This window comes from Triticum urartu, chromosome 2A, assembly GCF_056163025.1.
Source record: "Triticum urartu cultivar PI428250 chromosome 2A, HENAU_Tu73, whole genome shotgun sequence".
Lineage (NCBI taxonomy): Eukaryota > Viridiplantae > Streptophyta > Magnoliopsida > Poales > Poaceae > Triticum > Triticum urartu.
In genome coordinates this window covers 537,807,093-537,831,454 of record NC_141874.1, presented here as the reverse complement: position 1 = coordinate 537,831,454, position 24,362 = coordinate 537,807,093, and the positions used below count along the sequence as shown (strand labels likewise).

The window sequence follows — 24,362 nt, the reverse complement described above, 5'->3', positions numbered from 1 at the left end:
AATAGTATAGCAAACATTATTATCATATTCTTCCAAGAAAGTGCTAAAAAGATTTTCAAAATCATAAGGGATATCGTTGTCTTCCCAATCATAATCGTTACAACAAGTAGTAGGTATCACAAAATCATACTCAATATCATCATCCTTCATCAACATATTTGATCCACTTTCATGAGGCACAATAGTGATAGGAGCAACATTATTTGGGAGAGATACCTTTTTACCTTTATTCTTTCCTCTTTTCTTCTTCTTCACCACATCATGTGTGGGTTTAATTAATTCTTTCAAGCTTCTTGTTGAAGAGATTGATTGGATAAGAAGCTCCTCCTTGTTACCTGATTCATCATAATAAACACTATGAGGGTATTGGGAAATACTTTCCCTTTCATTAGTACTCTCTTCATATTCTATTTGTTTTCTTGTCTTTAAAGTTGGCAATATAAGGATTCTCAATGCAATTTACTGCACAAAACATATAAATTTCCTCTAGATCAAAATCAAGAAATCTCTCGGGATTTGGAAAACCCTTAGTTATATGTTTCATTTCTTCATACCCCAAAAGAAGACTAAGCTCTTTATGATGCTCAAGGGAAATCAAGTTATCACAATTTTTGGACACAATTTGATCATGAAACAATTTGCATTGGAGATTTAAATGACCACATTCATTGCAAAGTTCACAAGGGTGGCGAAAAAAATTACATCTTTCAGCACAATCATCTAGCCTCTCTTGCAACTTTTTCATTTCTAAATATTTATGCTTCTTACAAAATCTATCTTCCCTTTTTGGTGTGCAAATGCATTCCCAATTCACTCCGCAAAAATTGACATGCTTACAAGAAACATTTTTGTCATGACTTGTGCAATCATCATTAGCATTTTGGATATTCAAAGAATTTATACTAACAACATTGCAATCAAGCTCATCATTCAAATATTTTGTCCAAACATTTTATTGACTTCTCCTTCTAACAATTGAGCACAATTTTCCGAACCATCATTTTCAAGAAACATATTATAAAGATGATCAATAATATGATGCAACCTAAATTCCATTTTTTATGTAGTTTTATTTTATAAAACAAACTAGTGATAAAAAAAGAAACTAAAATATTCAATTGCAAGATCTAAAGATATACCTTCAAGCACTCACCTCCCCGACAACGGCGCCAGAAAAGAGCTTGATGTCTAGTACGCAATTTATTCTTGTAGACATGTGTTGGGCCTCCAAGCGCAGAGTTTTGTAGGACAGTAGCAATTTTCCCTCAAGTGGATGACCTAAGGTTTATCAATCCGTGAGAGGTGTAGGATGAAGATGGTCTCTCTCAAACGACCCTGCAACCAAATACAAGAAATCTCTTGTGTCCCCAACACACCCAATACAATGGAAAATTGTATAGGTGCACTAGTTCAGCGAAGAGATGGTGATAAAAGTGTAATATGGATGGTAGAAATATATTTTTATAATCTGAATAAATAAAAACAGCAAGGTAACAAATAGTAAATGGTCGCAAAAACGGTGTTGCAATGCTTAAAAACAAGGCCTAGGGTCCGTACTTTCACTAGTGAAATCTCTCAACAGTGCTAACATAGTTGGATCATATGATTATCCCTCAAAGTGCAATAAAGAATCACTCCCGAGTTCCTATTAGCGAAGAACAAAAGATAGAAATTGTTTGTAGGGTACGAAACCACCTCAAAGCTATTCTTTCCGTTCGATCTATTCAAGAGTTCATAGTAAATAACACAAAGCTATTCTTTCCGTTCGATCTATCCTAGAGTTTGTACTAAAATAACACCAAAGCAAACTCATATTCATAATACTCAATCCAACACAAAGAACTACAAGGAGACCCCAAAGTTCTTATCGGAGAAAAGATAATAAAAACGTGCATCAACCCCTATGCATAGATTACCCCAATGTCACCGTGGGAATCCACGAGTTGAATGCCAAAACACATATCAAGTGAATCAATATGATACCCCATTGTCACCTCAAGTATTCATACCACAAGACATACATCATGTGTTCTCATATCTGAATATTCAATCCGACAAGACAAAACTTCAAAGGGTAAAGATTCAATTCATCACAACAAGGGTATAGACGGGAGAAACATCATATGATCCGACTATATTAACAAAGCCCATGATATAGATCATGAGAGAGAGAGATTAATCACATAGCTACTGGTACAAACCCTCGGCCCCGAGGGTGGAATACTCCCTCCTCATCGTGGTGGCCGCCGGGATGATGAAGATGGACACCGGAGATGATTCCCCCCTCCGGCAGGGTGCCGGAACGGGTCTAGATTGGTGTTCGGTTGCTACGGAGCCCTGCGGCGGCGGAACTTTTGATCTAGGTTAACCCCGAAGGGTTTCGGAATATTTGGGAATTTGTAGTGCAAAGAAGGGGTGCAGGAGGCCACCGAGGTGGGCACAACCCACCTGGGCGTGCCAGGGGGCCCTGGTGGGCTGTGCCCCCCTCGGGGCACCCCCCAGGTGCTGCTTTGGCCCATCGGGGGGTCTTCCGGTCCATCAAAAATCCACAAAAAGTTTCGTGGTGTTTGGACTCCGTTTAATATTTTCTGCGTTGTAAAAAAACAAGCAAAAAAACAGCAACTGGCACTGGGCACTAGGTCAATAGGTTAGTCCCAAAAAATGATATAAAGTTGCTATAAAATGATTGTAAAACATCCAAGAATGATAATATATTGGCATGAATACTTCATAAATTATAGATACGTTGGAGACGTATCAAGGGGATGCGGACAATGTGTGGATGAAGATGGCGACTTGCATTCGTAAGATGGCCTCGGAGGAGTTTGGAGTGTCCAGGGGAAGGAGAAGCGAAGATAAGGATACCTGGTGGTGGAATCATGACGTCCATAAGGCAATTAAAGAGAAGAAAGATTGCTTTAGATGCCTATACCTGGATAGGAGTGCAGACAACATAGAGAAGTATAAGATGGCGAAGAAGGCTGCAAAGTGAGCTGTTGGTGAAGCAAGGGGTCGGGCATATGAGGACCTCTACCAACGGTTAGGCACGAAGGAAGGCGAAAGGGACATCTATAAGATGGCCAAGATCCGAGAGAGGAAGACGAGGGATATTGGCCAAGTCAAATGCATCAAGGACGGAGTAGGCCAACTCTTGGTGAAGGACGAGGAGATTAAGCAAAGATGGCGGGAGTACTTTGACAAGCTATTCAATGGGGAGAATGAGAGTTCTACCATTGAACTGGACGACTCCTTTGATGAGACCAGCATGCGTTTTGTGCGGCGAATCCAAGAGTCTAAGGTCAAGGTGGCTTTAAAAAGGATGAAAGGAGGCAAGGCGATGGGCCCTGATTGTATCCCCATTGAGGTGTGGAAAGGTCTCGGGGACATAGCGATAGTATGGCTAACCAAGCTTTTCAACCTTATTTTTCGGGCAAACAAGATGCCAGAAGAATGGAGACGGAGTATATTTGTACCAATCTTCAAGAACAAGGGGGATGTTCAGAGTTGTACTAATTACCGTGGAATTAAGCTGATGAGCCATACAATGAAGCTATGGGAGAGAGTCATTGAGCACCGCTTAAGAAGAATGACAGGTGTGACCAAAAATCAGTTTGATTTCATGCCTGGGAGGTCGACCATGGAAGCCATTTTCTTGGCACGACAACTTATGGAGAGATATAGGGAGCAAAAGAAGGACTTGCATGTGGTGTTCATTGACTTGAAGAAGGCCTATGATAAGATACCGCGGAATGTCATGTGGTGGGCCTTGGAGAAACACAAAGTCCCAGCAAAGTACATTACCATCATCAAGGACATGTACGATAATGTTGTGACAAGTGTTCGAACAAGTGATGTCGACACCGATGACTTCCCGATTAAGATAGGACTGCATCAGGGGTCGGCTTTGAGCCCTTATCTTTTTTGCATTGGTGATGGATGAGGTCACAAGGGATATACAAGGAAGATATCCCATGGTGTATGCTCTTTGCGGATGATGTGGTGCTAGTTGACGATAGTCAGACGGGGGTAAATAGGAAGTTAGAGTTATGGAGACAAACCTTGGAATCGAAAGGGTTTAGGCTTAGTAGAACTAAAACCGAGTACATGATGTGTGGTTTCAGTACTACTACGTGTGAGGAGGAGGAGGAGGTTAGCCTTGATGACCAGGTGGTACCTCGGAAGGAAACCTTTCGGTATTTGGGGTCAATGTTGCAGGAGGATGGGGGTATTGATGAAGATGTGAACCATCGAATCAAAGCCGGATGGATGAAGTGGCGCCAAGCTTCTGGCATTCTCTATGACAAGATAGTGCCACAAAAGCTAAAAGGCAGGTTCTACAGGACGGCGGTTCGACCCGCAATGTTGTATGGCGCTGAGTGTTGGCTGACTAAAAGGCAACATGTTCAACAGTTAGGTGTGGCGGAGATGCGTATGTTGAGATGGATGTGTGCCCACACGAGGAAGGATAGAGTCCGGAATGATGATATACGAGATAGAGTTGGGGTAGCACCAATTGAAGAGAAGCTTATCCAACATCATCTGAGATGGTTTGGGCATATTCAGCGCAGGCCTCCAGAAGCTCCAGTGCATAGCGGACGGCTAAAGCGTGCGGAAAATGTCAAGAGAGGGCGGGGTAGACCAAATTTGACATGGGAGGCGTCCGTTAAGAGAGACCTGGAGGATTGGAGTATCACCAAAGAGCTAGCTATGGACAGGGGTGCGTGGAAGCTTGCTATCCATGTGCCAGAGCCATGAGTTGGTTGCGAGATCTTATGGGTTTCATCTCTAACCTGCCCCAACTTGTTTGGGACTAAAGGCTTTGTTGTTGTTGTTGTTTGAAAAAGAGACATAGATAAACAAATATAATTTTACTTACATGTGGACCTAAAATAAAATCACTATCACTTCCATACTTACATGTGAGACCAGCACTTTTGAAAAGACACAAATAGCGAATACAAAGTTAAGACCATGCTCTTGGCTTTAGTTTCTCTACCCAATAACTTTTCTTACACGGCCACTTAAAATTCTCCAACACATGCCGCGTGCAAACCGCTTCTCCTCATTTCGTTCTCTTTTAACTATGAAGAACATAACAGTAGCAAGACACCAATGTACGTTGATGATCTACTAAGCCACGATCTACTAAGCCACTGGCCTAACTTCTCACCTTTAGTTGGCTTCACTGCAATGCACGAGCATTATGCTAGTCATGGTAGAACACGTGGAGTAACCAGTGTCATCTGTCAACAAAACCATGACTACAAAACATGGCGATAAGCACCTACGACTAAATCAACATTCTTGCGAGAAAAAAGTATAGATAACCCCCAGAAGTATCCCGTTTGGATCACATAACCCCCCAATGTTTAAAACCGAGTTCTTAATCCAGCCCCTGAACTTTTCTAAACCGGACATATCACCCCGTGGCACCCACTTAAGTGGTTTGGGAAGGTGGTTTTGCATATGTGGCGCCTGGGCTGGGCCCATCGACCGGCCACGTCGGACTGGGCCTGCTGGGAGTGATAGATGATTACATTGCCCCATGCTACAAGATCTCTGAGTACAACAAGATATATGATCATGTCCTGCAACCAGTGGAGGGAAAAGAGAGTTGGCCAGTTGCTGACATGCCAAAACCTCATCCACCTCCTTATAGGGTAATGCCAGGAAGAAAGAAGACAAAAGGAAGAAGAGAAGAAGGTGAGAAACCTCAGGGGAACAAGCTTTCGAAGAAAGGCATTAAAATTGCTTGTTCTATGTGTGGGAGTTTTACTCATAACAAGAGAATCTGTGAGCAGAATCCAAACAGAGGTAAGAAACAAAATGCTAGCTACACAAGAGCAGCAAAAAGAGCAAGGAGAAAGCAGCAAAAAGATTTAGAAAAAAACACACAACAGGTAACTGTTATCTCTAATTTTAATGTGATATATGTTCTCTCTGAAAATCAGTACTGATCATTTTGTTTCAGGTGGCACACCTAGGGAAGAGGACAAAGAAGCAACCAACATCTACTTCAGCAAGACCATCTTCTCAAGCAGCATCTAATCCAACAAGAAAGAAACAATCAGCCGCAAGTCAAACTGCAATGCCTACTGCATCTTCTCAACCAGTTCCAAGGGGAAGCCACAGTAGGAGTCACAACAGGGCTTCTTCAAGCTCACAGCAGATGCAAGTGCCAAGAAATAACAGGCTGGAATGGCTTCTCATTGGGAAAAAGTGAATGCCCAGATTGTTTTTCAATGTCACGTAGTTGATGTGTAACACCAGATAGAAGTGTGTGCTTTTATTTGATGTGAAACATCAAATTCCTTGACAATTAAGTATTGTTTGTGGAGTTTTGCATGTCAAAGACCTGTAGCTTTTATCAGGTTGAACCTGAGTATGCCATGGAACTTATTGTGTGAATTTAAGATCTTCAATGCTATGGAAATTTGCTATCTATTTCTGAATTTGATGCCAATAATTTGTACACTTCTGATAAAATATCTTGCAACACACTATTCCATACAGAACAGTACAGTGATAAAATATTTGCTGTCAAAAGTTTCCTTCTTTTACATAGCATTGCATACAGAACAGTATAATGATCAACAATTTGCTCTGTAATTATATTGCTGTAGTACACTGCTGAAAAATTACAAAGCTCACACTAAGTCCATTGGGAGGCGAAGAGGCTGGGTCTGGGTCGAACCTGCTCGAGGGCGTCGTTTAGACCACACCCAGCAGGCCCAGTCCGACGTGGCCGGTCAATGGGCCCAGCCCAGGCGCCACATATGCAAAACCACCTTCCCAAACCACTTAAGTGGGTGCCAGGGGGTGATATGTCGGGTTTAGAATAGTTCAGGGGATTAAGAACTCGGTTTTAAACATTGGGGGGTTATGTGATCCAAACAGGATACTTCTGTGGGTTATCTATACTTTTTCTTCTTACGATAGCAATACCTTCAAAAGGTTACCAGGAAGAGAAGTTACAAAAAACACCCTGACAAATTGAACTTAGTTTCCTTCAAATGGTCTTTACGGGGTTTTTTTTTTTTTACCTGGCCTGTAAGAGCTACAAAATGTCTAAGAAAAATAAAACCTGTCATGAGTATTGTACAGTCTACAGCCCGCTTACACGGATTTACAAAGATGCAAAAACTTGCAGTTTAGAACGACAAAACCTTTGTCCTTGTGGACTTAAGTTAAGTGTACAAAAATTGAGCACCTCTGAAATGTTCCATTTGCCTGAGCGATATACCAACATCACAGTACACCAGAGGAGCCATTTTGTATGCTGGCAGCTTCAGCCGGAGGTAAGCAGGCAGAGCACCAGGAGTTCCAGAGCACAAGTTGTGACAAAGATACCGACCTGTTGGTTCAGTTGTACACTTTTCGGACTCAGAGAAGACTCGCTTTCTACTGCAGCTATAGACTAGAGTCGTTCAAAAGGAGGTTCTGCAGCAATAGGAAGGCTTGATTGAAAACTCAGGTGAATTTGCCGAGTTCCCTCTTCTTAGTGATTGCCCTCTGGCCATGGTAGACAAACGAATCTATGATTCCAGAAACAGTGAACACGCCTGTAAAACAAGAGGACATGTGCCTTTGGTCATTGGTTGAACTGCTGAAAGGATGTTGGCCATATTGATTGAGTTCATAGTTTTCCAAGTCCAGGACATGGCTAGCAAAGGGGTCATATTTTACTCATGAATCAGGAATGGCCTTAATTAAATGTTCAACTGAAGCATAACAGTTCAGTAAACATATGAACATAAAAGGCATGATTCAACAGAAATAGCTAATTAGTTTAAAGAAAAAAGGCACCAAGGGAAATATTACCTCCAACAATAGCGCATACATTAGTTAAGAAGTGTAAGAATGACACATGGCGCTCCGTGAACGTGACCTGTTAAAGGCATGTATGCTAAAGTTATACAATATACTGACTGATGCCTTGCAAAAATATCAATATAAAATGCATGACTAAAGGTCTCGAGGAAAAAAAATCCCCCTGTCATCTGAATAATAAAGACAATCAGTGAATGTCGTAACAGATGACTGAACTAATGGAAAACAACAGAATGGAGTATAGTCAAGCCAAATTCAAGTACTTCAAGATGGTACCTTAATTGGTGAAAGGTCATAAAAGAAAAACACGCCAGGAAGAGCTTGTACCCGACCACTATCACCACTTCTGGAATGTTCTGTCACAGAAAACTACAGCAAAGAATAACAGCATCTTGAGAAATGCTAATAATATAAATGCACCCACATAAGTTATTACGCTTGTGCACACAAGGGAGAAAGTCACAAGATACCTGATTGGAGAGAATAATTTGCTCATTTAGGTGAGAGTATACAGTGGGAACAACCTGGAAAACAAGAGGGCAAAAGTAGAGCATGATAATATTATAATCATGTGTTCGGACTACAATCATGTTGGAAGTACCAGGAATAACTGAACAAGGATCTAACAAAATCAGGGGCAAATTAGAAATGAAATTAGCAAGTTGAGCTAGCTTTGCAAGGACCAAGAAGACAAACCTTAACAAAGTATTGAGCCATTCCATATGATGAATGCTGGATCCATTGCGCCCTACACATTGGCGAAGTATGAAACGTCAAATCATCACATATTTTTTTCTCAAACACACAAAAGGATATGAGGAAATCAACAACATTACAAACAAAACAGAATTTACCCGTCAAGAGGATTGATCACACCAGGAAAGGGTTCTCCAAAACTCAACTTATTTATCTTATGGCTGAGCTGGCATTGTAAAGGATAAAAGGATAAGTTTGGATATTTAAAGCAAGAATATTGGCAAGAAAAACCTCAGTATGTCAAGTACAAAGAAATATTTACAAATTACATTGAAGCTATCCTTTTGGAATGGAAGCAGATCGTGAACATGAACATTTGACTGCTGGAAGCTTTTCCCTGGAGCAAAGTGGAAATTCCCAGCAACCTTGTTAATTTCCAGAATGCCATAAATGTTGCATCCTTCACCTTCTTCATCTTTTATTGTTTGAAGGAAGCCCTCGCTTTTGCACTACAGAACAGTGCACACCATACAAATTAAATTTCCTTGAAGGTGAAGGAAACACACAAGTTACATGAAGGGTATCATATGTTATATGCGTAGCCCAAAATTCATTGGTGTACCTGATCGATCGAATCTGGATTTGATACGCCCCAACCTTTTTTTCTGTATGCTTCACGGACATCTTCACATGAGTTACAACATTGTTCGGGAGACTGCATTCAAATAATATATTCAGTTAAAGTGCATACCAGAATAGCAAATGCGTTGAATGCAGGTAGCATTGTGGGAGCACTACTTAACAGCCTATTCATCTGAGTAGAACACAACAACAACAACAACAACAACCAAATAGAAGAGAAGCTGAAAATTCTTTGAGCGGCACTAGTTGACATTAGGTATTAGTATTACATAAGTGAGTTGAAACATAGAAATTACACTCTCAAGCAGCATCGATGTAATGGAGAAACACAATAGATTGCCAGAAAGATATGGAATTAATAGTACAGTAAGCAACATGAAGAACACTGCTAATGAGAACAATTGAACAGTATGGTTAGAAAACAAAAAATGATCTGAGCCTGATCCAAGCCACACAAATATATGTGAATAACTCCAGATGTAGCTGTCAGGTGTGCCTTTTGCTCCTTAACAAGTACGACTTGTGCATAACCATGATGTAGTTATCAGGTGTGCCTTTTGCTCTATAACTCATAAGACTGGAACTAGTGGTGGCTAATTCACATCCAGAATTTCAAATGGAACATTTTAACGTAAACATGACTAAAAAAAAGTTGGAATCAGCCGACAATTGAATATTTCAAAACTTATCAACAACAAAGAAGTTCATGTAGCAGTTTCTGAAAGGTAATGAGAATAAAATAGTGAACAATAGATTATTAAAAAATTGCTGCAAGTCCAAGAGAAGTCCATAAGTTTTTGCATATTACGGGTAAGGAACGAAATACTATGTATAATAACAAATGAGCATACTTCTTGTGCACCATAACATGAGCCACAATAGGTCTCATTGTGTTCAAGCCTTCCACCATGATGTTGTAAAGGTTTTTCCACCTATAAAAGGTCAACAATAAAAAGAAAACATGAGTCTTCAGGTCTAATAAAATGTATCAGGAATTGAACAATACGCCACCTAGCTGGTAATTTACTCAACAATACATATGCATGTCAGGTAACAGTTCAGATAATACGTGCAGAAAAAATCCTCATAGCCTTTATGAAATGGATTTAGGCCATTTCCATGGCCACAAATGCATTCTTAATAGTTGAGGTGTATGATTATTTAGAAGAATGTAACTTTGGAATAAAGAGCACTATATTATAGTAGAAGTTATAAGTGTAAGGTTTAATAGAAAAAATGAGTCACTGACCTTCATCCCACCAACTGCATCTTGCTTAGTTGCAATAACTTTGCCGTGTGCATCGATTCGCTGCTTGAATACATCATGTTTCTACATAGAGCATTATAGTGAAACAAGCTAGTTACTACAACCTAGCAGCCAGATAGATCAACCAGAACTTGTACTGGGTAAAAAGAAATAAAGAATATGCAATATAGTGAGACAGAAACATCTGAAGCAGCATAGGTAGCAACAATAACAATACAAAAATACATACCACATCAAGGTGCTCTTGTCCACTGATGTCCATCACATCAACACTAATTATAGAACACTGAAGGGCTGGAAAGGTGATATCAAACTGCATTTTGTAGCATCAGACCAAAGGTAGATGTTAGCAAGTGTCTGAACAGAAAGCAGTATATATCATTGGTTAACAATTATCATACATTCATACAAGATACTAATTCTTGAAAGAGAAGGCTCGGTGTGGGGAAATGATATGCAAGAAAAAGAAAAAACGGTTGGCAGGTCAAATTAAAGAAAATTAGGAACGGGGCGGTTGTTAGTAATTGGTGAAGTAAGAAAAAGAAACAGCTATTACATTTATGCGAAGTTTTTCTCCTCTTGAGGTATCAACCCTTAGTGTTGTCTCTGTAACTGCATGAAGATACAATCCTGCATGGTGAAACATCAACTGTTGAATATAAGATGATTAATGAATGGTAATAGAATACTTAACAGAGCATAGTTTAGGTTAACATTAATTCTCCTAATCTTCCGATTCCTGGACATTTCATGAAGTAAAATACAGAAGCAACCTAAGACATGTGCATATTCACATGGTATTCATGTAAAATTTGAAACACTAAGATCAAGCAGCTCTTTATTTTCCTCCTCGAATAATTTTACAGGTAAACTTAGTGTACTAATAATTAAGAGCATCTACAACCGGAGCCCTCAAAGCCGCCCCCAAACGCCCGGGCTAGACACCAGAGGGAGCTCGAACTCCGTCGCGTCCGCTGCCAGCTCCTCCGGGCCCCGCCGCCGCAATGCTCCTCCTCGCCCGCCCCGCGCATGCCCGTCCTGCTCCAGATCCGGAGTAGGGTGGCCCCCTCCCCTTCCCCTCCTGCGCCAGCTCTGCCCCGGGCAGCATTTGGTGCTCGTGCCCACGGCTCCTGTGCGGATGCGGATGCCGGAGTCGGAGGCCAAGGCCACCCACAGCGAGCGGCAGCGGGCCGCGGCAGAGGCCGGCTCTTCCCGCCAAGGCGCCCGTTCCGTCCCCATCAACTCGGAGGAGGCGCTCCTCCGCGAGGTCATGTGCCCTTTGCTGACCACGGCGGAGTTGGACGCTAGGCGCCTCCGGCGCAAAAATGCGAAGGCGCTCCGGCTCGGGCTCGAAGCTTCGGAGCGCCTCGCGAGGGAGAAAGAGACCGCCATGGCCAAGGCGGCCCGCAACGCAAAGGAGCAAGCCCGCGCCATCAGCCGCCTCTCCAGCTACATCTCGTCGGCGTCGAAGAGCGGCACCACTAGCACGGGCGACGTCGATGATCCTCCCGTCGCGGACAAGTACACGGAGGAGATGGACCGCTGCGCCGATGACCGCAAGGACCCGAAATGGTGATCTCCGCCTCTCCTCGTCGTCTAGCTAGCTATATGAATATTTTGTATCTAGTAAAATCGGGCAAACTATGTCTTTTGTGTCTGATGGAGTGTCCGATGAACTATGCCCGAATCTATCTACATCTCTCGTTCAATCTATTGTGATGTTCATCTACGTTGTTTACGTTGTTGCATGCATTGTATGGAATTGGGTATTCGGATATGGGGACTGCGATTGTGGACAGGGGGAAACAGGGACTGCCCGGTCAGTGCCAGCGGGCGCGTCCGGACACGTCCGTGGGCGTATAGAGCCTCATATTAGGCAACTGTGGTTGTAGATGCTCTAAATGGTCTTTGTCACACATGACCATTATGAAGATAGTCTAACTCTGATCAACATGACTCCTACTTTAGCCTATATAGGTATACCAGAGCAGAAGTAAAGCTGATTTCTACTATCGAATTTCTGTGCTCTGAGGCTTATGTATGCAAAACTGTTCTTCCAGGTCACTAGAGTCCCTAGGTTAAAGTAAACATATCATCGGCTTATCACCTAAGTGGCACACTGTTTTCCACACCTGATTAACCACGAATGACAAAAAAAGTAACACTAGATTCTCCATGCTGTGCAAGGTTTCAAAGTTCACTAGATACAGTAGAATTAAACGACAACATGATTAACCAAGCACAGCACAAAAGTAACACCAGAATCTCCGAAACTGTACTGTTCAGTAGATGCATCAGAATGAAACAAGTAGACCACCAATGATGTACGCACGAACAAAAAACAAGGAACAGGCCAAGCTAGACTTTGTTGCAAAACCATCACAATAACACATTTGGGAGGAGAACTAAGGGCTCAATTCCAGTCTCACAAACCAAATGAACGCAGTAAGTCCGTCTATCTGATAGTACACCACAAATTATCTAAACAGACCACGAGATCTCGGCACAAGCGGGCAAAACCAAATGCAACAATGGGCGACTGCTTTGCTAGCGCACTAAATCAGGCAAAACCCGAATCAGAAATTCACACGGTTAAATCGTACGGAGGCCGCAGGAGTGTACTGAGAATCTGAGATCCGAGCGAGGGAGGTGCGTACGGAGCTCGGAGACGAAGAGGAGGAGCATGATGAAGGAGGAGGCGAGCGTGATGGCGCCGCCGGAGAGGGTGCGGCTGTAGAAGTCCTCGTTCACCTTGGGGTACGCGTCCAGGCTCCGGAGCTTGGACAGGAGCCCGTACATGGCCGGAGGATCTGGGCGGCGCTGCCCCCGACGACGCCGCGGGGAGGATTTCCGGTCTTGGTTGAGGGACCGGTGGGGTGGGGACGGACGACCGAGGCTGTTTCAATTTATTTTTTTCCGAGGAGCCTTGCCCGGGGAGTTGTCTGATCGGAACGGGAATGGAGCACGGGGGACGAGCCGCCGGGCAGGTGTTAGCTGGCTGGATTTCTCCTCCTTTGCACTTTCGCTCTTTTTTTCTTCTTTTTTTTACGGGTACTTTTTCTTCTTCTTTTAGCGTGTTTCGGTAAAGTTAGACGTGGCCAACCAATCTGTGGTTGAATGATTAGGTGGACAGTGGTATCCCAGCCCATCAGTACTTGCATTTATTCTGAATTTATTTTAGAATTTTCGACGATGCGTATTCAGTGAAAAGAGACGTTTCCGTCAACTACGAGGCGTCTAAGATAACTTATAAAATCTCAAGATGAAATGCTGGCTCAGTCTTTTGAAGGTGCTCGTAAGAATACAGAGTGCGTGTATGCATCCATAAAGATGAGGGTGTGCACATATATATAAACACTTGTGTCTGTACTGATGTTCAAGATGTAAAATTAGGCGTGGTGGTTTATACTCCCTTCCGTGTATTTTGTTTTCACAAATGTTTTTCACTAAAATATCAAAATATAGTGAACCGGGCATAATTAAATGCCTAAGTTTCTTATAGTGGAGCTGGTCCATCCGGTTCAAGTTCTAGATTTGATAGGTGGGCATTTTTCTAGATTTATTTTAGTGTTTTTTGCGTTACTCTTTTGATGGTATAGTGTGGGCTCTTCCCCCGCCGAGGAGCTCGAGTCGGGCCTCCTCCTCTCCCGGTCCCGCTCCCATGCGGCCGCACCGGGGCGCCCCTGCGGGCTCGAGCAAGCCACCCCGCGCCTCCTTCTCATCTCGCCGCCGCCGGAGGCGTCGCCGGGCAAAGCCCTGGCGGCACGGCGGCGGTGGGACCCCTCGGTCGCCGTTCTCGAGTGCGGGGCTGGCGTTGCTCCGCTGATCCACGCGGCGATTCTTGTATCGTGGCCTGAAGCCGGAGCCACGTCTTCAGGGCGGGTGGTACGCAACGTGGTCATGCGTTGCGGCTGCCTTCTCCGATGCTGCTCTGACCGATGATGTGGGGGCCTGCCGGTGTGCTCGAATAAAGGCGACGGTCCTAGGATTCCTCTTGCGCCAAGACGAAGATTTGCCTGACGTCTGTCCTTCCTGATCTGGCCAGAGTGGCGGGTTCCGGAAGGCTCCGCCGGCGAACTCCCATGGGCGTGTTATGCCTGGAGATTGCTGGACCGGGTGGGATTCGGTCATGCCCGTTGGTTCTCCGTTAAGAGCGAGCGACACGAAGCTCTGCTATCTGTTGCCATCAGGAGATATGTTGGGGAACGTAGTATTTCAAAAAAATTGCCTACGATCACGCAAGATCTATCTAGGAGAAGCATAACAACGAGCGGGAAGAGTGTGTCCACGTACCCTCACAGGCCGAAAGCGAAAGCGTTTAGTAACGCTGTTGATGTAGTCGAACGTCTTCGCGATCCAACCGATCCAAGTACCGAACGTATGGCACATCCGCGATCAGCACACGTTCAGCTCGGTGACGTCCCTCGTACTCTTGATCCAGCTGAGGCCGAGGGAGAGTTCCGTTGGCACGACGGTGTGGCAATGGTGATAATGAAGTTACTGGCGCAGGGCTTCGCCTAAGCACTACGACGATATGACCGAGGTGTGTAACTATGGAGGAGGGCACCGCACACGGCTAAAAGATCAACTTGTGTGTTCTAGGGTGCCCCCTTCCCCCGTATATAAAGGAGGGAGGGGGAGGCCGGCCGGCCCAAGGGGCGCGCCCAAGGAGAGGGAGTCATACTAGGATTACCAATCCTAGTAGGATTCCTCCACAAGGAAGAGAAGGGGAAGGAAGGAGAGGGAGAGGGAGTAGGAAAGGGGGGCGCCGCCCCCCTTCCCTTGTCCAATTCAGACTGCAAGGGGGTGGGGCGGCCTGCCCTGGCTGCCCTCCTCTCTTTCCAACAAGGTCCATGGTGGCCCATTAGTTCTGCCCCCCCGGGGGGGTTCTGGTAACCCCTTCGGCACTCCATTTTTACCCAAAACTATCCGGAACACTTCCGGGTCTGAATAACATGGTTCAATATATCAATCTTTATGTCTCGACCATTTCGAGACTCCTCGTCATGTCCGTGATCTCATCCGGGACTCCGAACAACCTTCGGTCATCAAATCACATAAACCCATAATACAAATCGTCATCGAACATTAAGCGTGCGGACCCTACGGGTTCGAGAACTATGTAGACATGACCGAGACACATCTCCGGTCAATAACCAATAGCGGAACTTGGATGCTCATATTGGCTCCTACATATTCTACTGTTCACACACGAACACGTCACCGTGTACCTCCAACACCGAGGGTGATGCACCGCAGCTCACGTCGGGGGAGACCCGTCCGAAAGCGCGGTACGCAAGCAATCCGGTGGATGCTTTTCAGGACCCGAAACCCCACACGCCGGGGAGGGACCTCGTCTGGACGTGCGGCGGCAATGGGCTGCCCTAGGTAGGTTCGCCCGCCCCTAGAGCCTCAAGGATTGCTGCCCTTCAATACGAGAACGAGAGAGAAAGAACAAGGGAGGGATAAAATTAGGGTCGTAAAAAGTAGATGGTTTTGTGATTGTGTGTTGTTTGTTCAATCGACCATCACCTCTTGTCTATATAAGAGGCGGATGGACTTCCCATACAAGAAAAGGACTTGCCTAGCCGTCCAAATCATCAAAACCTAACAAAACACGAACTATTCACGACCTCCGGCCCGGATGTCCGGCTCAAGGCCCGGATGATCCAGCCTAGCCCAGTTTTCTGACAGCACCTCACTGTTTTGACTCTAGAATCCACATACGACCTCGAATTTGGACGATTTTTATATCAAAATCAACCGTCTCGACGAGACACACAACTTTCATGTTGAACACTTTTTTATTTGAGGCCATCTTGAGGGTGTTTCAGGCCGTTTTCTAAAGTCTGTAGCAGAAAAAGTTGTCCGGACGTCCGGACTTCTACCCGGATTGTCCGGCCTCCATCCGGATCATCCGGGACTGGACCCAGAGCATCTGGCCTCATCACAAAACTTCTAGTGTCTTGGCGCTTCAATTTCCCGGATGTTCCGGACCTCGGCCCGGATGATCCGGCCAAACATTGCTGCAGCGCACGGTTTTGCCTGTAACTTTTGCATATGATTTCGGATGGGGACGATTTTTATATCAAAATCATCCCCTCGACGAGACGAAGAACTTTGCAGTTGTAACTTTTTCCATCATAGGCCATCTTAATTAGATTTCATGCCATTTTCTGTTCTGCTGTCAACACGGGTTTCTCCGAAATTGTTATATCTTTTGCACCAGAGCTCCGTTTTGAACCATCTTCATATCTATTTTGATCATCTTGAAGAGAGCCATCAATTGGTGACATGAACTCATAATTTTAACCTCATCTCATTATAGCCTCAATTCACTCTTTGCGATCATGCCATTTTCGAGCGTCAACACATGCTCCCCTGTTTTTCGGCAAAGCTAGTGTGCCAAAAAATATATTGCAATACGTTGGTCTAAGGACGATGTCAACACTCCATCGGCCATTTATATGCGCTTAGGGCAAGAATTTCTATATCAGCCATGTTTATGCTTAGGGCGATAATTTTATATCGGCCATTGATTTTAACTTCTTGTTCACATCATACCTTGTAACCGATTACCACCAATCAGCTTTAACGAGATGGGAATGAACCCGTTCTTTGTAGCACTAAGGAAATAAAACTTCGAGAGGTCACACACTGTTAAGAAAGTAACATCAGGGTGATTCCAATCCACCGATGCATCAGCCAAATCAACACAAGCCGAATTATCCGCGAGAATGACTTCTACCTCATCATCGATCCATTGTATTAAAAATTGATGCATGGTAGATGGCACACATTGGTTCGCATGAACCCAATCGCGGCTTAATATAACATTATAGTTACCTTACACCTCGGCGATGAAGAATGTGGTGGCCAAAGTTTTACTTCTCATGGTGAGTTCCATGCACATCACACCTTTGGCCTCTGTCTTTTCTTTACCCTCAAATCCATTAAGTACCATATTGGTCTTCATCAATGCATCATCATCTAACCCCAACTTCTTGAAGACCGAGTAGGGCATAAGATTTACCACAACACCACCATCAACGAGCATACTAGCAACCGACGATCCGTTAATATGACCTTTGAGGTACAATGGCTTCAAGTGTTTCACCGGTTCTTTTGGCTTCTCGAAGATAGCATTCTTAGGACCAAAATCCAGTTGGGCTACCTCCCCTTCTTCACCTATAGCACGAAACTCGACAGGTAAGTAATATACCATATTAATATCCATACCTTCCCGAACCGGCGTAGATTCATAATCCACCATCTCATCTTCATCTCCCAATGTGAATATTGGGCTTAAGGATTCCTCCATTGAAGGGGATGTTTCAGGTGGTGTGGACGATGTAATAGGGGTCGCATCATCCTCTTTTGGTGGTGAAGGTGTTGCTGCAGCTAATGTAGAAGCATCTGTGTTTTGCTTTTTCTTAGACCACCACACTTGTTTTGTGAGTGCCATGGGCCAAATTTCAGTGAACAATTCGTCCATTTGCTTCTCTTCTTTGCGCTCTACCTTCTCGTGGCTCCTCATGTATTGTAATCTCCTTTTCATGGTCTTAGTTAAACCGGGAGGACACCACTTAGGTTGAGTATATTTGGGATCCCTAGGTTTGCCCTTTCTTATGCTCGCCTCATGATTATTAACCATGGAACCCTGCTGAACAATAACAATATCACCATTAGAAGTAGCCAGATTACCAACAACCGTCTTTTTGATCTCCTTTTGCTTGTCGCATTCCAAAATTTCCACATTAGGTGACTTAACACGCCACACTTTTTTATTGGCATTACTTGGAGAAATTTTTGTCGGCCGATTAGCACAATAACTCAAACGGCCCTGTTTGGGATAATAAAGCCTCTCGTGAGCAGGCCTTCTAGGTGCTGCCCACCCCATATGAAAAGCATAAGGAGCCGTCGGGGGTTGCCCCCACCCTCCATTGAAATCTCCCATATAATATGGCACATAGGGGGGTTGTGACATCCATGGTGTTGGTTCCCATGACCCATATGGCCTTGCATGGCATCGAAACCCCTACTCCGGAGGCGATCTTGAACGCTTTGAATGCGATGACCGATTAGAGCTAGAACCGGCCGCTTGACTTGCATATTTGGATAGCAACATATCAAAAGTTGGCTTGATTCTCTTGTGCTTAGTTTCATTATTTTTCCACTTGCCAACTCCTGAATTCTTGGGCTTGATCAATTTAACATGAGTATCCTCTTGTACTTGTGGTTGCCCCCCCCCCCCCCCCCGAGTGTAGCATTTTTTATAGTGATTTTATCACTTCCTTGACATCGGGTTGCTTCTCAAGCACAATCTTTCTTCCCAAGACCTTGTCTCCCTCCTTGCTATTCCTGGGTTCACCAATAACAACAATATCTTTATTAGCGGATTCGGATATGTTAGGCCGAATTTACATTTTCTTCCCTTCCAAGTCTATGGTGTTTATCGGGAAGGGCTGCTTATCAACTTGCATCTCAGCAAAATTCAATCATCCATCATTAATGGCCGATTGTATCTGTCGTCGAAAAACATTGCAATTGTTAGTAGCATGAGAAAATGAATTATGGTACTTGCAATAAGCACGTCGTTTCAGCTCATCAAACGGCGGCATGGTGTGTGATATTATAATCATCTTATCTTGCAAGAGAGCATCAAATATTTTATCACACTTAGATATATCAAAAGTAAACTTCATCTCCTCATCACGATTCTTGCGAATCGGCTTAAGAGCATTGCATGTATAGGGTTTGGCCTTTGAGGACTAAACAAATTCAGTAGTATAAACATCAACCTCATCATCCGAATTATCATCATTGTGTTCAACCATATGCATTCTAGGACGATCAGTTGTAGACCTATGAATCTCTTTACTTCGATTCTCTTGAGCCAAAGCTTTTTGTAAGACTTGATTATTGCTCAAAAACTCATAACTTTCTAGCCTCTCTTTAATGTGAGTTTTCAAACCATTAAGAACAAGATCTGCCAAGTCTCTCTCAGTTATCACTAAGCTATAACATCGGTTTTTTATATCTCTAAATCTCTTGACATAATCGGTGACCGATTCATCATGTTTTTGCCTAACCGATGTAATATGTGACAACTTTAGATCATTATCGCCACTATAAAAGTGATCATGAAACTTTTTCTCTAATTACGACCATAAGAGAATTGAGCCATGTGGTAAAGCATCAAACCATGAAAATGCGGTGCCAGTTAAAGACAAGGGAAATAAACGCACTTTCAACTCTTCTATGGAACCTGCTTCACCCAACTGTGCTATGTACTGACTCACATGCTCCCAAGTTGTTTTCGTACCCGAAGGAAATATGCCCTAGAGGCAATAATAAAGTTATTATTTATTTCCTTATTTCATGATAAATGTTTATTATTCATGCTAGAATTGTATTAATCGGAAACATAATACATGTGTGAATACATAGACAAACAAAGTGTCACTAGTATGCCTCTACTTGACTAGCTCGTTAATCAAAGATGGTTATGTTTCCTAACCATGAACAATGAGTTGTTATTTGATTAACAAGGTCACATCATTAGTTGAATGATCTGATTGACATGACCCATTCCATTAGCTTAGCACCCGATCGTTTAGTATGTTGTTATTGCTTCCTTCATGACTTATACATGTTCCTCTGACTATGAGATTATGCAACTCCCGTTTGCCGGAGGAACACTTTGGGTGCTACAAAACGTCACAACGTAACTGGGTGATTATAAAGGAGCATTACAGGTGTCTCCAAAGGTAGATGTTGGGTTGGCATATTTCGAGATTAGGATTTGTCACTCCGATTGTCGGAGAGGTATCTCTGGGCCCTCTCGGTAATGCACATCACATAAGCCTTGCAAGCATTGCAACTAATGAGTTAGTTGCGAGATGATGTATTACGGAACGAGTAAAGAGACTTGCCGGTAACGAGATTGAACTAGGTATTGGATACCGACGATCGAATCTCGGGCAAGTAACATACCGATGACAAAGGGAACAACATATGTTGTTATGCGTCTGACCGATAAAGATCTTCGTAGAATATGTAGGAGCCAATATGGGCATCCAGGTCCCGCTATTGGTTATTGACCGGAGACGTGTCTCGGTCATGTCTACATTGTTCTCAAACCCGTAGGGTCCGCACGCTTAAGGTTACGATGACAGTTACATTACGAGTTTATGCATTTTGATGTACCGAAGGTTGTTCGGAGTCCCGGATGTGATCACGGACATGACGAGGAGTCTCGAAATGGTCGAGACGTAAAGATTGATATATTGGAAGCCTATGTTTGGACATCGGAAGTGTTCCGGGTGAAATCGGGATTTTACCGGGTTACCGGGAGGTTACCGGAACCCCCCGGGAGCCATATGGGCCTTCATGGGCCTTAGTGGAAAGGAGAAAGGGGCAGCCCAAGGTGGCTGCGCCACTTCCCCCTCCCCTAGTCCTATTAGGACTAGGAGAAGGTGGTCGGCCCCCCTCTCTCTCTTTCCCCCCTTGGGAATCCTAGTTGGAATAGGATTGGGGGGGGGGGGAGTCCTACTCCCGGAAGGAGTAGGACTCCTCCTGCGCCTCTCTCCCTGGCCGGCGCCCCCCTCCCCCCTTGGCTCCTTTATATACTGAGGTAGAGGCACCCTAGAACACACAAGTTGATCCACGTGATCTATTCCTTAGCCGTGTGCGGTGCCCCCTGCCACCATATACCTCGATAATACTATAGCGGAGTTTAGGCGAAGCCCTGCTGCTGTGGTACATCAAGATCGTCACCACGCCGTCGTGCTGACGGAACTCTTCCCCGACACTTTGCTGGATCGGAGTCCGGGGATCGTCATCGAGCTGAACGTGTGCTCGAACTCGGAGGTGCCGTAGTTTCGGTGCTTGATCGGTTGGATCGTGAAGACGTACAACTACTTCCTCTACGTCGTGTCATCGCTTCCGCAGTCGGTCTGCATTGGGTACGTAGACAACACTCTCCCCCTCGTTGCTATGCATCACATGATCTTGCGTGTGCGTAGGGAAATTTTTGAAATTACTGCGAAACCCAACAGTGGCATCCGAGCCTAGGTTTTTATGGTTTGATGTTATTTGCACGAGTAGAACACAAGTGAGTTGTGGGCGATATAAGTCATACTGCCTACTAGCATGTCATACTTTGGTTCGGCGGTATTGTTGGATGAAGCGGCCCGGACCGACATTACGCGTACGCTTACGCGAGACCGGTTCTCTCGACGTGCTTTGCACAAAGGTGGCTAGCGGGTGACAGTTTCTCCAACTTTAGTTGAACCGAGTGTGGCTACGCCCGGTCCTTGCGAAGGTTAAAACGGTGTCTATTTGACAAACTATCGTTGTGGTTTTGATGCGTAGGTAAGATTGGTTCTTGCTTAAGCCCGTAGCAGCCACGTAAAACAGGCAACAACAAAGTAGAGGACGTCTAACTTGTTTTTGCAGGGCATGTTGTGATGTGATATGGTCAAAACGTGATGAGATATAAGTTGTTGTATGACATGATCATGTTTTGTTATCAGCAACTGGCAAAAGCCTTATGGTTGTCTCTATATTGCATAAGATGCAAGCGCCAAATAATTGCTTTACTTTATCGCTATGCGATAGCAATAGTTGCAAGAGCAATAGTTGGCGAGACGACCGTGTGACGACACATTGATATAGATCAAGATGATGGAGATCATGGTGTCATGCCGGTGACGATAGAGATCATGACAGTACTTTGGAGATGGAGATCAAAGGCGCAAGATGATGATGGCCATATCATGTCACATATTTTGATTGCATATGATGCTTATCTTTTATACATCTTATTTTGCTTAGTTTGACGGTAGCATTTTAAGATGATCTCTCACTAATTATCAAAAAGTGTTCTCCCTGAGTATGCACCGTTGCCAAAGTTCGTCGTGCCCAGACACCACGTGATGATCGGGTGTGATAAGCTCTACGTCCATCTACAATGGGTGCAAGCCAGTTTTGCACACGCGGAATACTCAGGTTAAACTTGACGAGCCTAGCATATGCAGATATGGCCTCGGAACACGGAGACCGAAAGGTCGAGCGTGAATCATATAGTAGATATGATCAACATAGTGATGTTCACCAATGAAACTACTCCATCTCACGTGATGATCGGACATGGATTAGTTGATTTGGATCACGTGATCACTTAGAGGATTAGAGGGATGTCTATCTAAGTGGGAGTTCTTAAGTAATATGATTAATTGAACTTTAATTTATCATGAACTTAGTCCTGGTAGTATTAGCATATCTATGTTGTAGATCAATAGCTCGCGTTGTTGCTTTCATATGCTTATTTTGATATGTTCCTACAGAAAATTGTGTTGAAAGATGTTAGTAGCAAAGATACAGATTGGATCCGTGATCTGAGGTTTATCCTCATTGCTGCACAGAAGAATTATGTCCTTGATGCACCGCTAGGTGACAGACCTATTGCAGGAGCAGATGCAGACGTTATGAACGTTTGCCTAGCTCAATATGATGACTACTTGATAGTTTAAGTGCACCATGCTTAACGGCTTAGAATCGGGACTTCAAAGACGTTTTGAACGTCATGGACCATATAAGATGTTCCAGGAGTTGAAGTTAATATTTCAAGCAAATACCCAAGTTGAGAGATATGAAATCTCCAACAAGTTCTATAGCTAAAAGATGGAGGAGAATTGCTCAACTAGTGAGCATGTGCTCAGATTGTCTGGGTACTACAATCGCTTGAATCAAGTGGGAGTTAATCTTCCAGATAAGATAGTGATTGACAGAATTCTCTAGTCACCATCACCAAGTTAGTAGAACTTCGTGATGAACTATAATATGCAAGGGATAACGGAAACAACTCCCAAGCTCTTCGTGATGCTGAAATCAACGAAGGTAGAAATCAAGAAAAACATCAAGTGTTGATGGTTGACAAGATCACTAGTTTCAAGAAAAGGGCAGAGGGAAGAAGGGGAACTTCAAGAAGAACAGCAAGCAAGTTGCTGCTCAAGTGAAGAAGCCCAAGTCTGGTCCTAAGCCTGAGACTAAGTGTTTCTACTGCAAAGGGACTAGTCACTGTGTAACCCCCCGGTAGTTAAGCTACAGTAACCCTCCGGAAATGATGCCACATCACCTTGGTTAGTGTTGATAGTCTCACGTTAGTTCAAAACCGGTTCGAATTCGAATTCAAAATCAAGCCAACAATAAAAGTTTTTAAATATTAAAACTAAAAATGTTCGGAGTGACCCAAATAATGCATAGGTAATTATGGTAAAGAAACCACACTTTTATAAAATGTTTAAGTAAACTAAAATGAGTAAAACAGTAGCTAAAACAATTAAATAAATGCCTTTTTCTTTTATAAAATATTAAACTATTTTGTTCACGGGTAAAACTTTTTAAGACAGTAGTTGGAATTGTAACTCCATTTTAGGTGTGGGTTTTATTTTTGTAAAACTATAAAGTATTAAATAAATAAAAATAAAACAGAAATAAAAAGAAACCCCCCAGGCTAGCTGGGCCTCGGCCCAGCCAGTGGCCTGCCAGGCCGGCCCACTCCCTCCCCTGGCCTATAACCCCCTGGGGGCACCGAACCCTAGCACTCTACCCATCTCTCCCCTCGCTCCCCTCCTGGCGCCGCCACCCTCCCACGACCGCACAAACCCCCCCCACTCCCGATCCCCTCGCCCCCGCACGACGACCGCGGCGCCCGGCGCCCCGCTACCTACCCCGCCGCCCCGGCAACGCCAGGCGCTCGCTGGACCTCGTCGGCGCCGTCCCATCGTCTCTTCCCCGCCCTCCCCTCGAGCTACGCCGCCGCCATCACGACGCCGCCTGGCCGGAACACGCCCTCGCCGGACCGCTCCGCCGTCGTCCTCGACCTCCTCCTCGTCCCCCGTTGCCACTGGCCCTACGACCT

At 44.2% G+C, this 24,362-nt stretch overlaps 2 protein-coding genes across 2 annotated transcripts; one reads left to right on the top strand and one right to left on the bottom strand.

The window, feature by feature from the left end:
• The first annotated feature begins 5,038 nt into the window (after nt 1–5,038).
• Nucleotides 5,039–6,294, top strand: LOC147985793 (uncharacterized). Its single transcript, XM_087541741.1, has 3 exons — nt 5,039–5,114; nt 5,455–5,900; nt 5,972–6,294. The coding sequence occupies exons 1-3, from the start codon at nt 5,039–5,041 to the stop codon at nt 6,221–6,223; spliced, it is 774 nt and encodes a 257-aa protein (XP_087397867.1). The 3' UTR covers nt 6,224–6,294.
• A 692-nt stretch (nt 6,295–6,986) lies between these two features.
• LOC125538655 (uncharacterized) lies at nt 6,987–13,407 on the bottom strand. Its single transcript, XM_048701920.2, has 13 exons — nt 13,093–13,407; nt 10,992–11,065; nt 10,665–10,748; nt 10,418–10,498; nt 10,020–10,100; nt 9,149–9,241; nt 8,856–9,035; nt 8,685–8,752; nt 8,527–8,578; nt 8,301–8,354; nt 8,107–8,199; nt 7,822–7,888; nt 6,987–7,562 (listed from the first exon to the last, which is right to left on the bottom strand). Exons 1-13 carry the CDS (start codon nt 13,232–13,234, stop codon nt 7,471–7,473), a joined length of 1,161 nt encoding a protein of 386 aa, XP_048557877.1. The 5' UTR covers nt 13,235–13,407; the 3' UTR covers nt 6,987–7,470.
• Between the last annotated feature and the right edge of the window lie 10,955 nt (nt 13,408–24,362).

Bases quoted from the DNA above. Each gene is read 5' to 3' on its own strand.
- LOC147985793 (XM_087541741.1), top strand. From the start codon at position 5,039: ATGCCGCGTGCAAACCGCTTCTCCTCATTTCGTTCTCTTTTAACTATG. The intron at 5,115-5,454 runs GTACGTTGATGA...TGGTTTGGGAAG, and splicing joins AACAGTAGCAAGACACCAAT to GTGGTTTTGCATATGTGGCG. The intron at 5,901-5,971 runs GTAACTGTTATC...ATTTTGTTTCAG, and splicing joins TAGAAAAAAACACACAACAG to GTGGCACACCTAGGGAAGAG.
- LOC125538655 (XM_048701920.2), bottom strand. From the start codon at position 13,234: ATGTACGGGCTCCTGTCCAAGCTCCGGAGCCTGGACGCGTACCCCAAG. The intron at 9,036-9,148 runs GTACACCAATGA...ACTGTTCTGTAG, and splicing joins ATCCAGATTCGATCGATCAG to TGCAAAAGCGAGGGCTTCCT. The intron at 8,200-8,300 runs GTATCTTGTGAC...TCTTTGCTGTAG, and splicing joins AAATTATTCTCTCCAATCAG to TTTTCTGTGACAGAACATTC.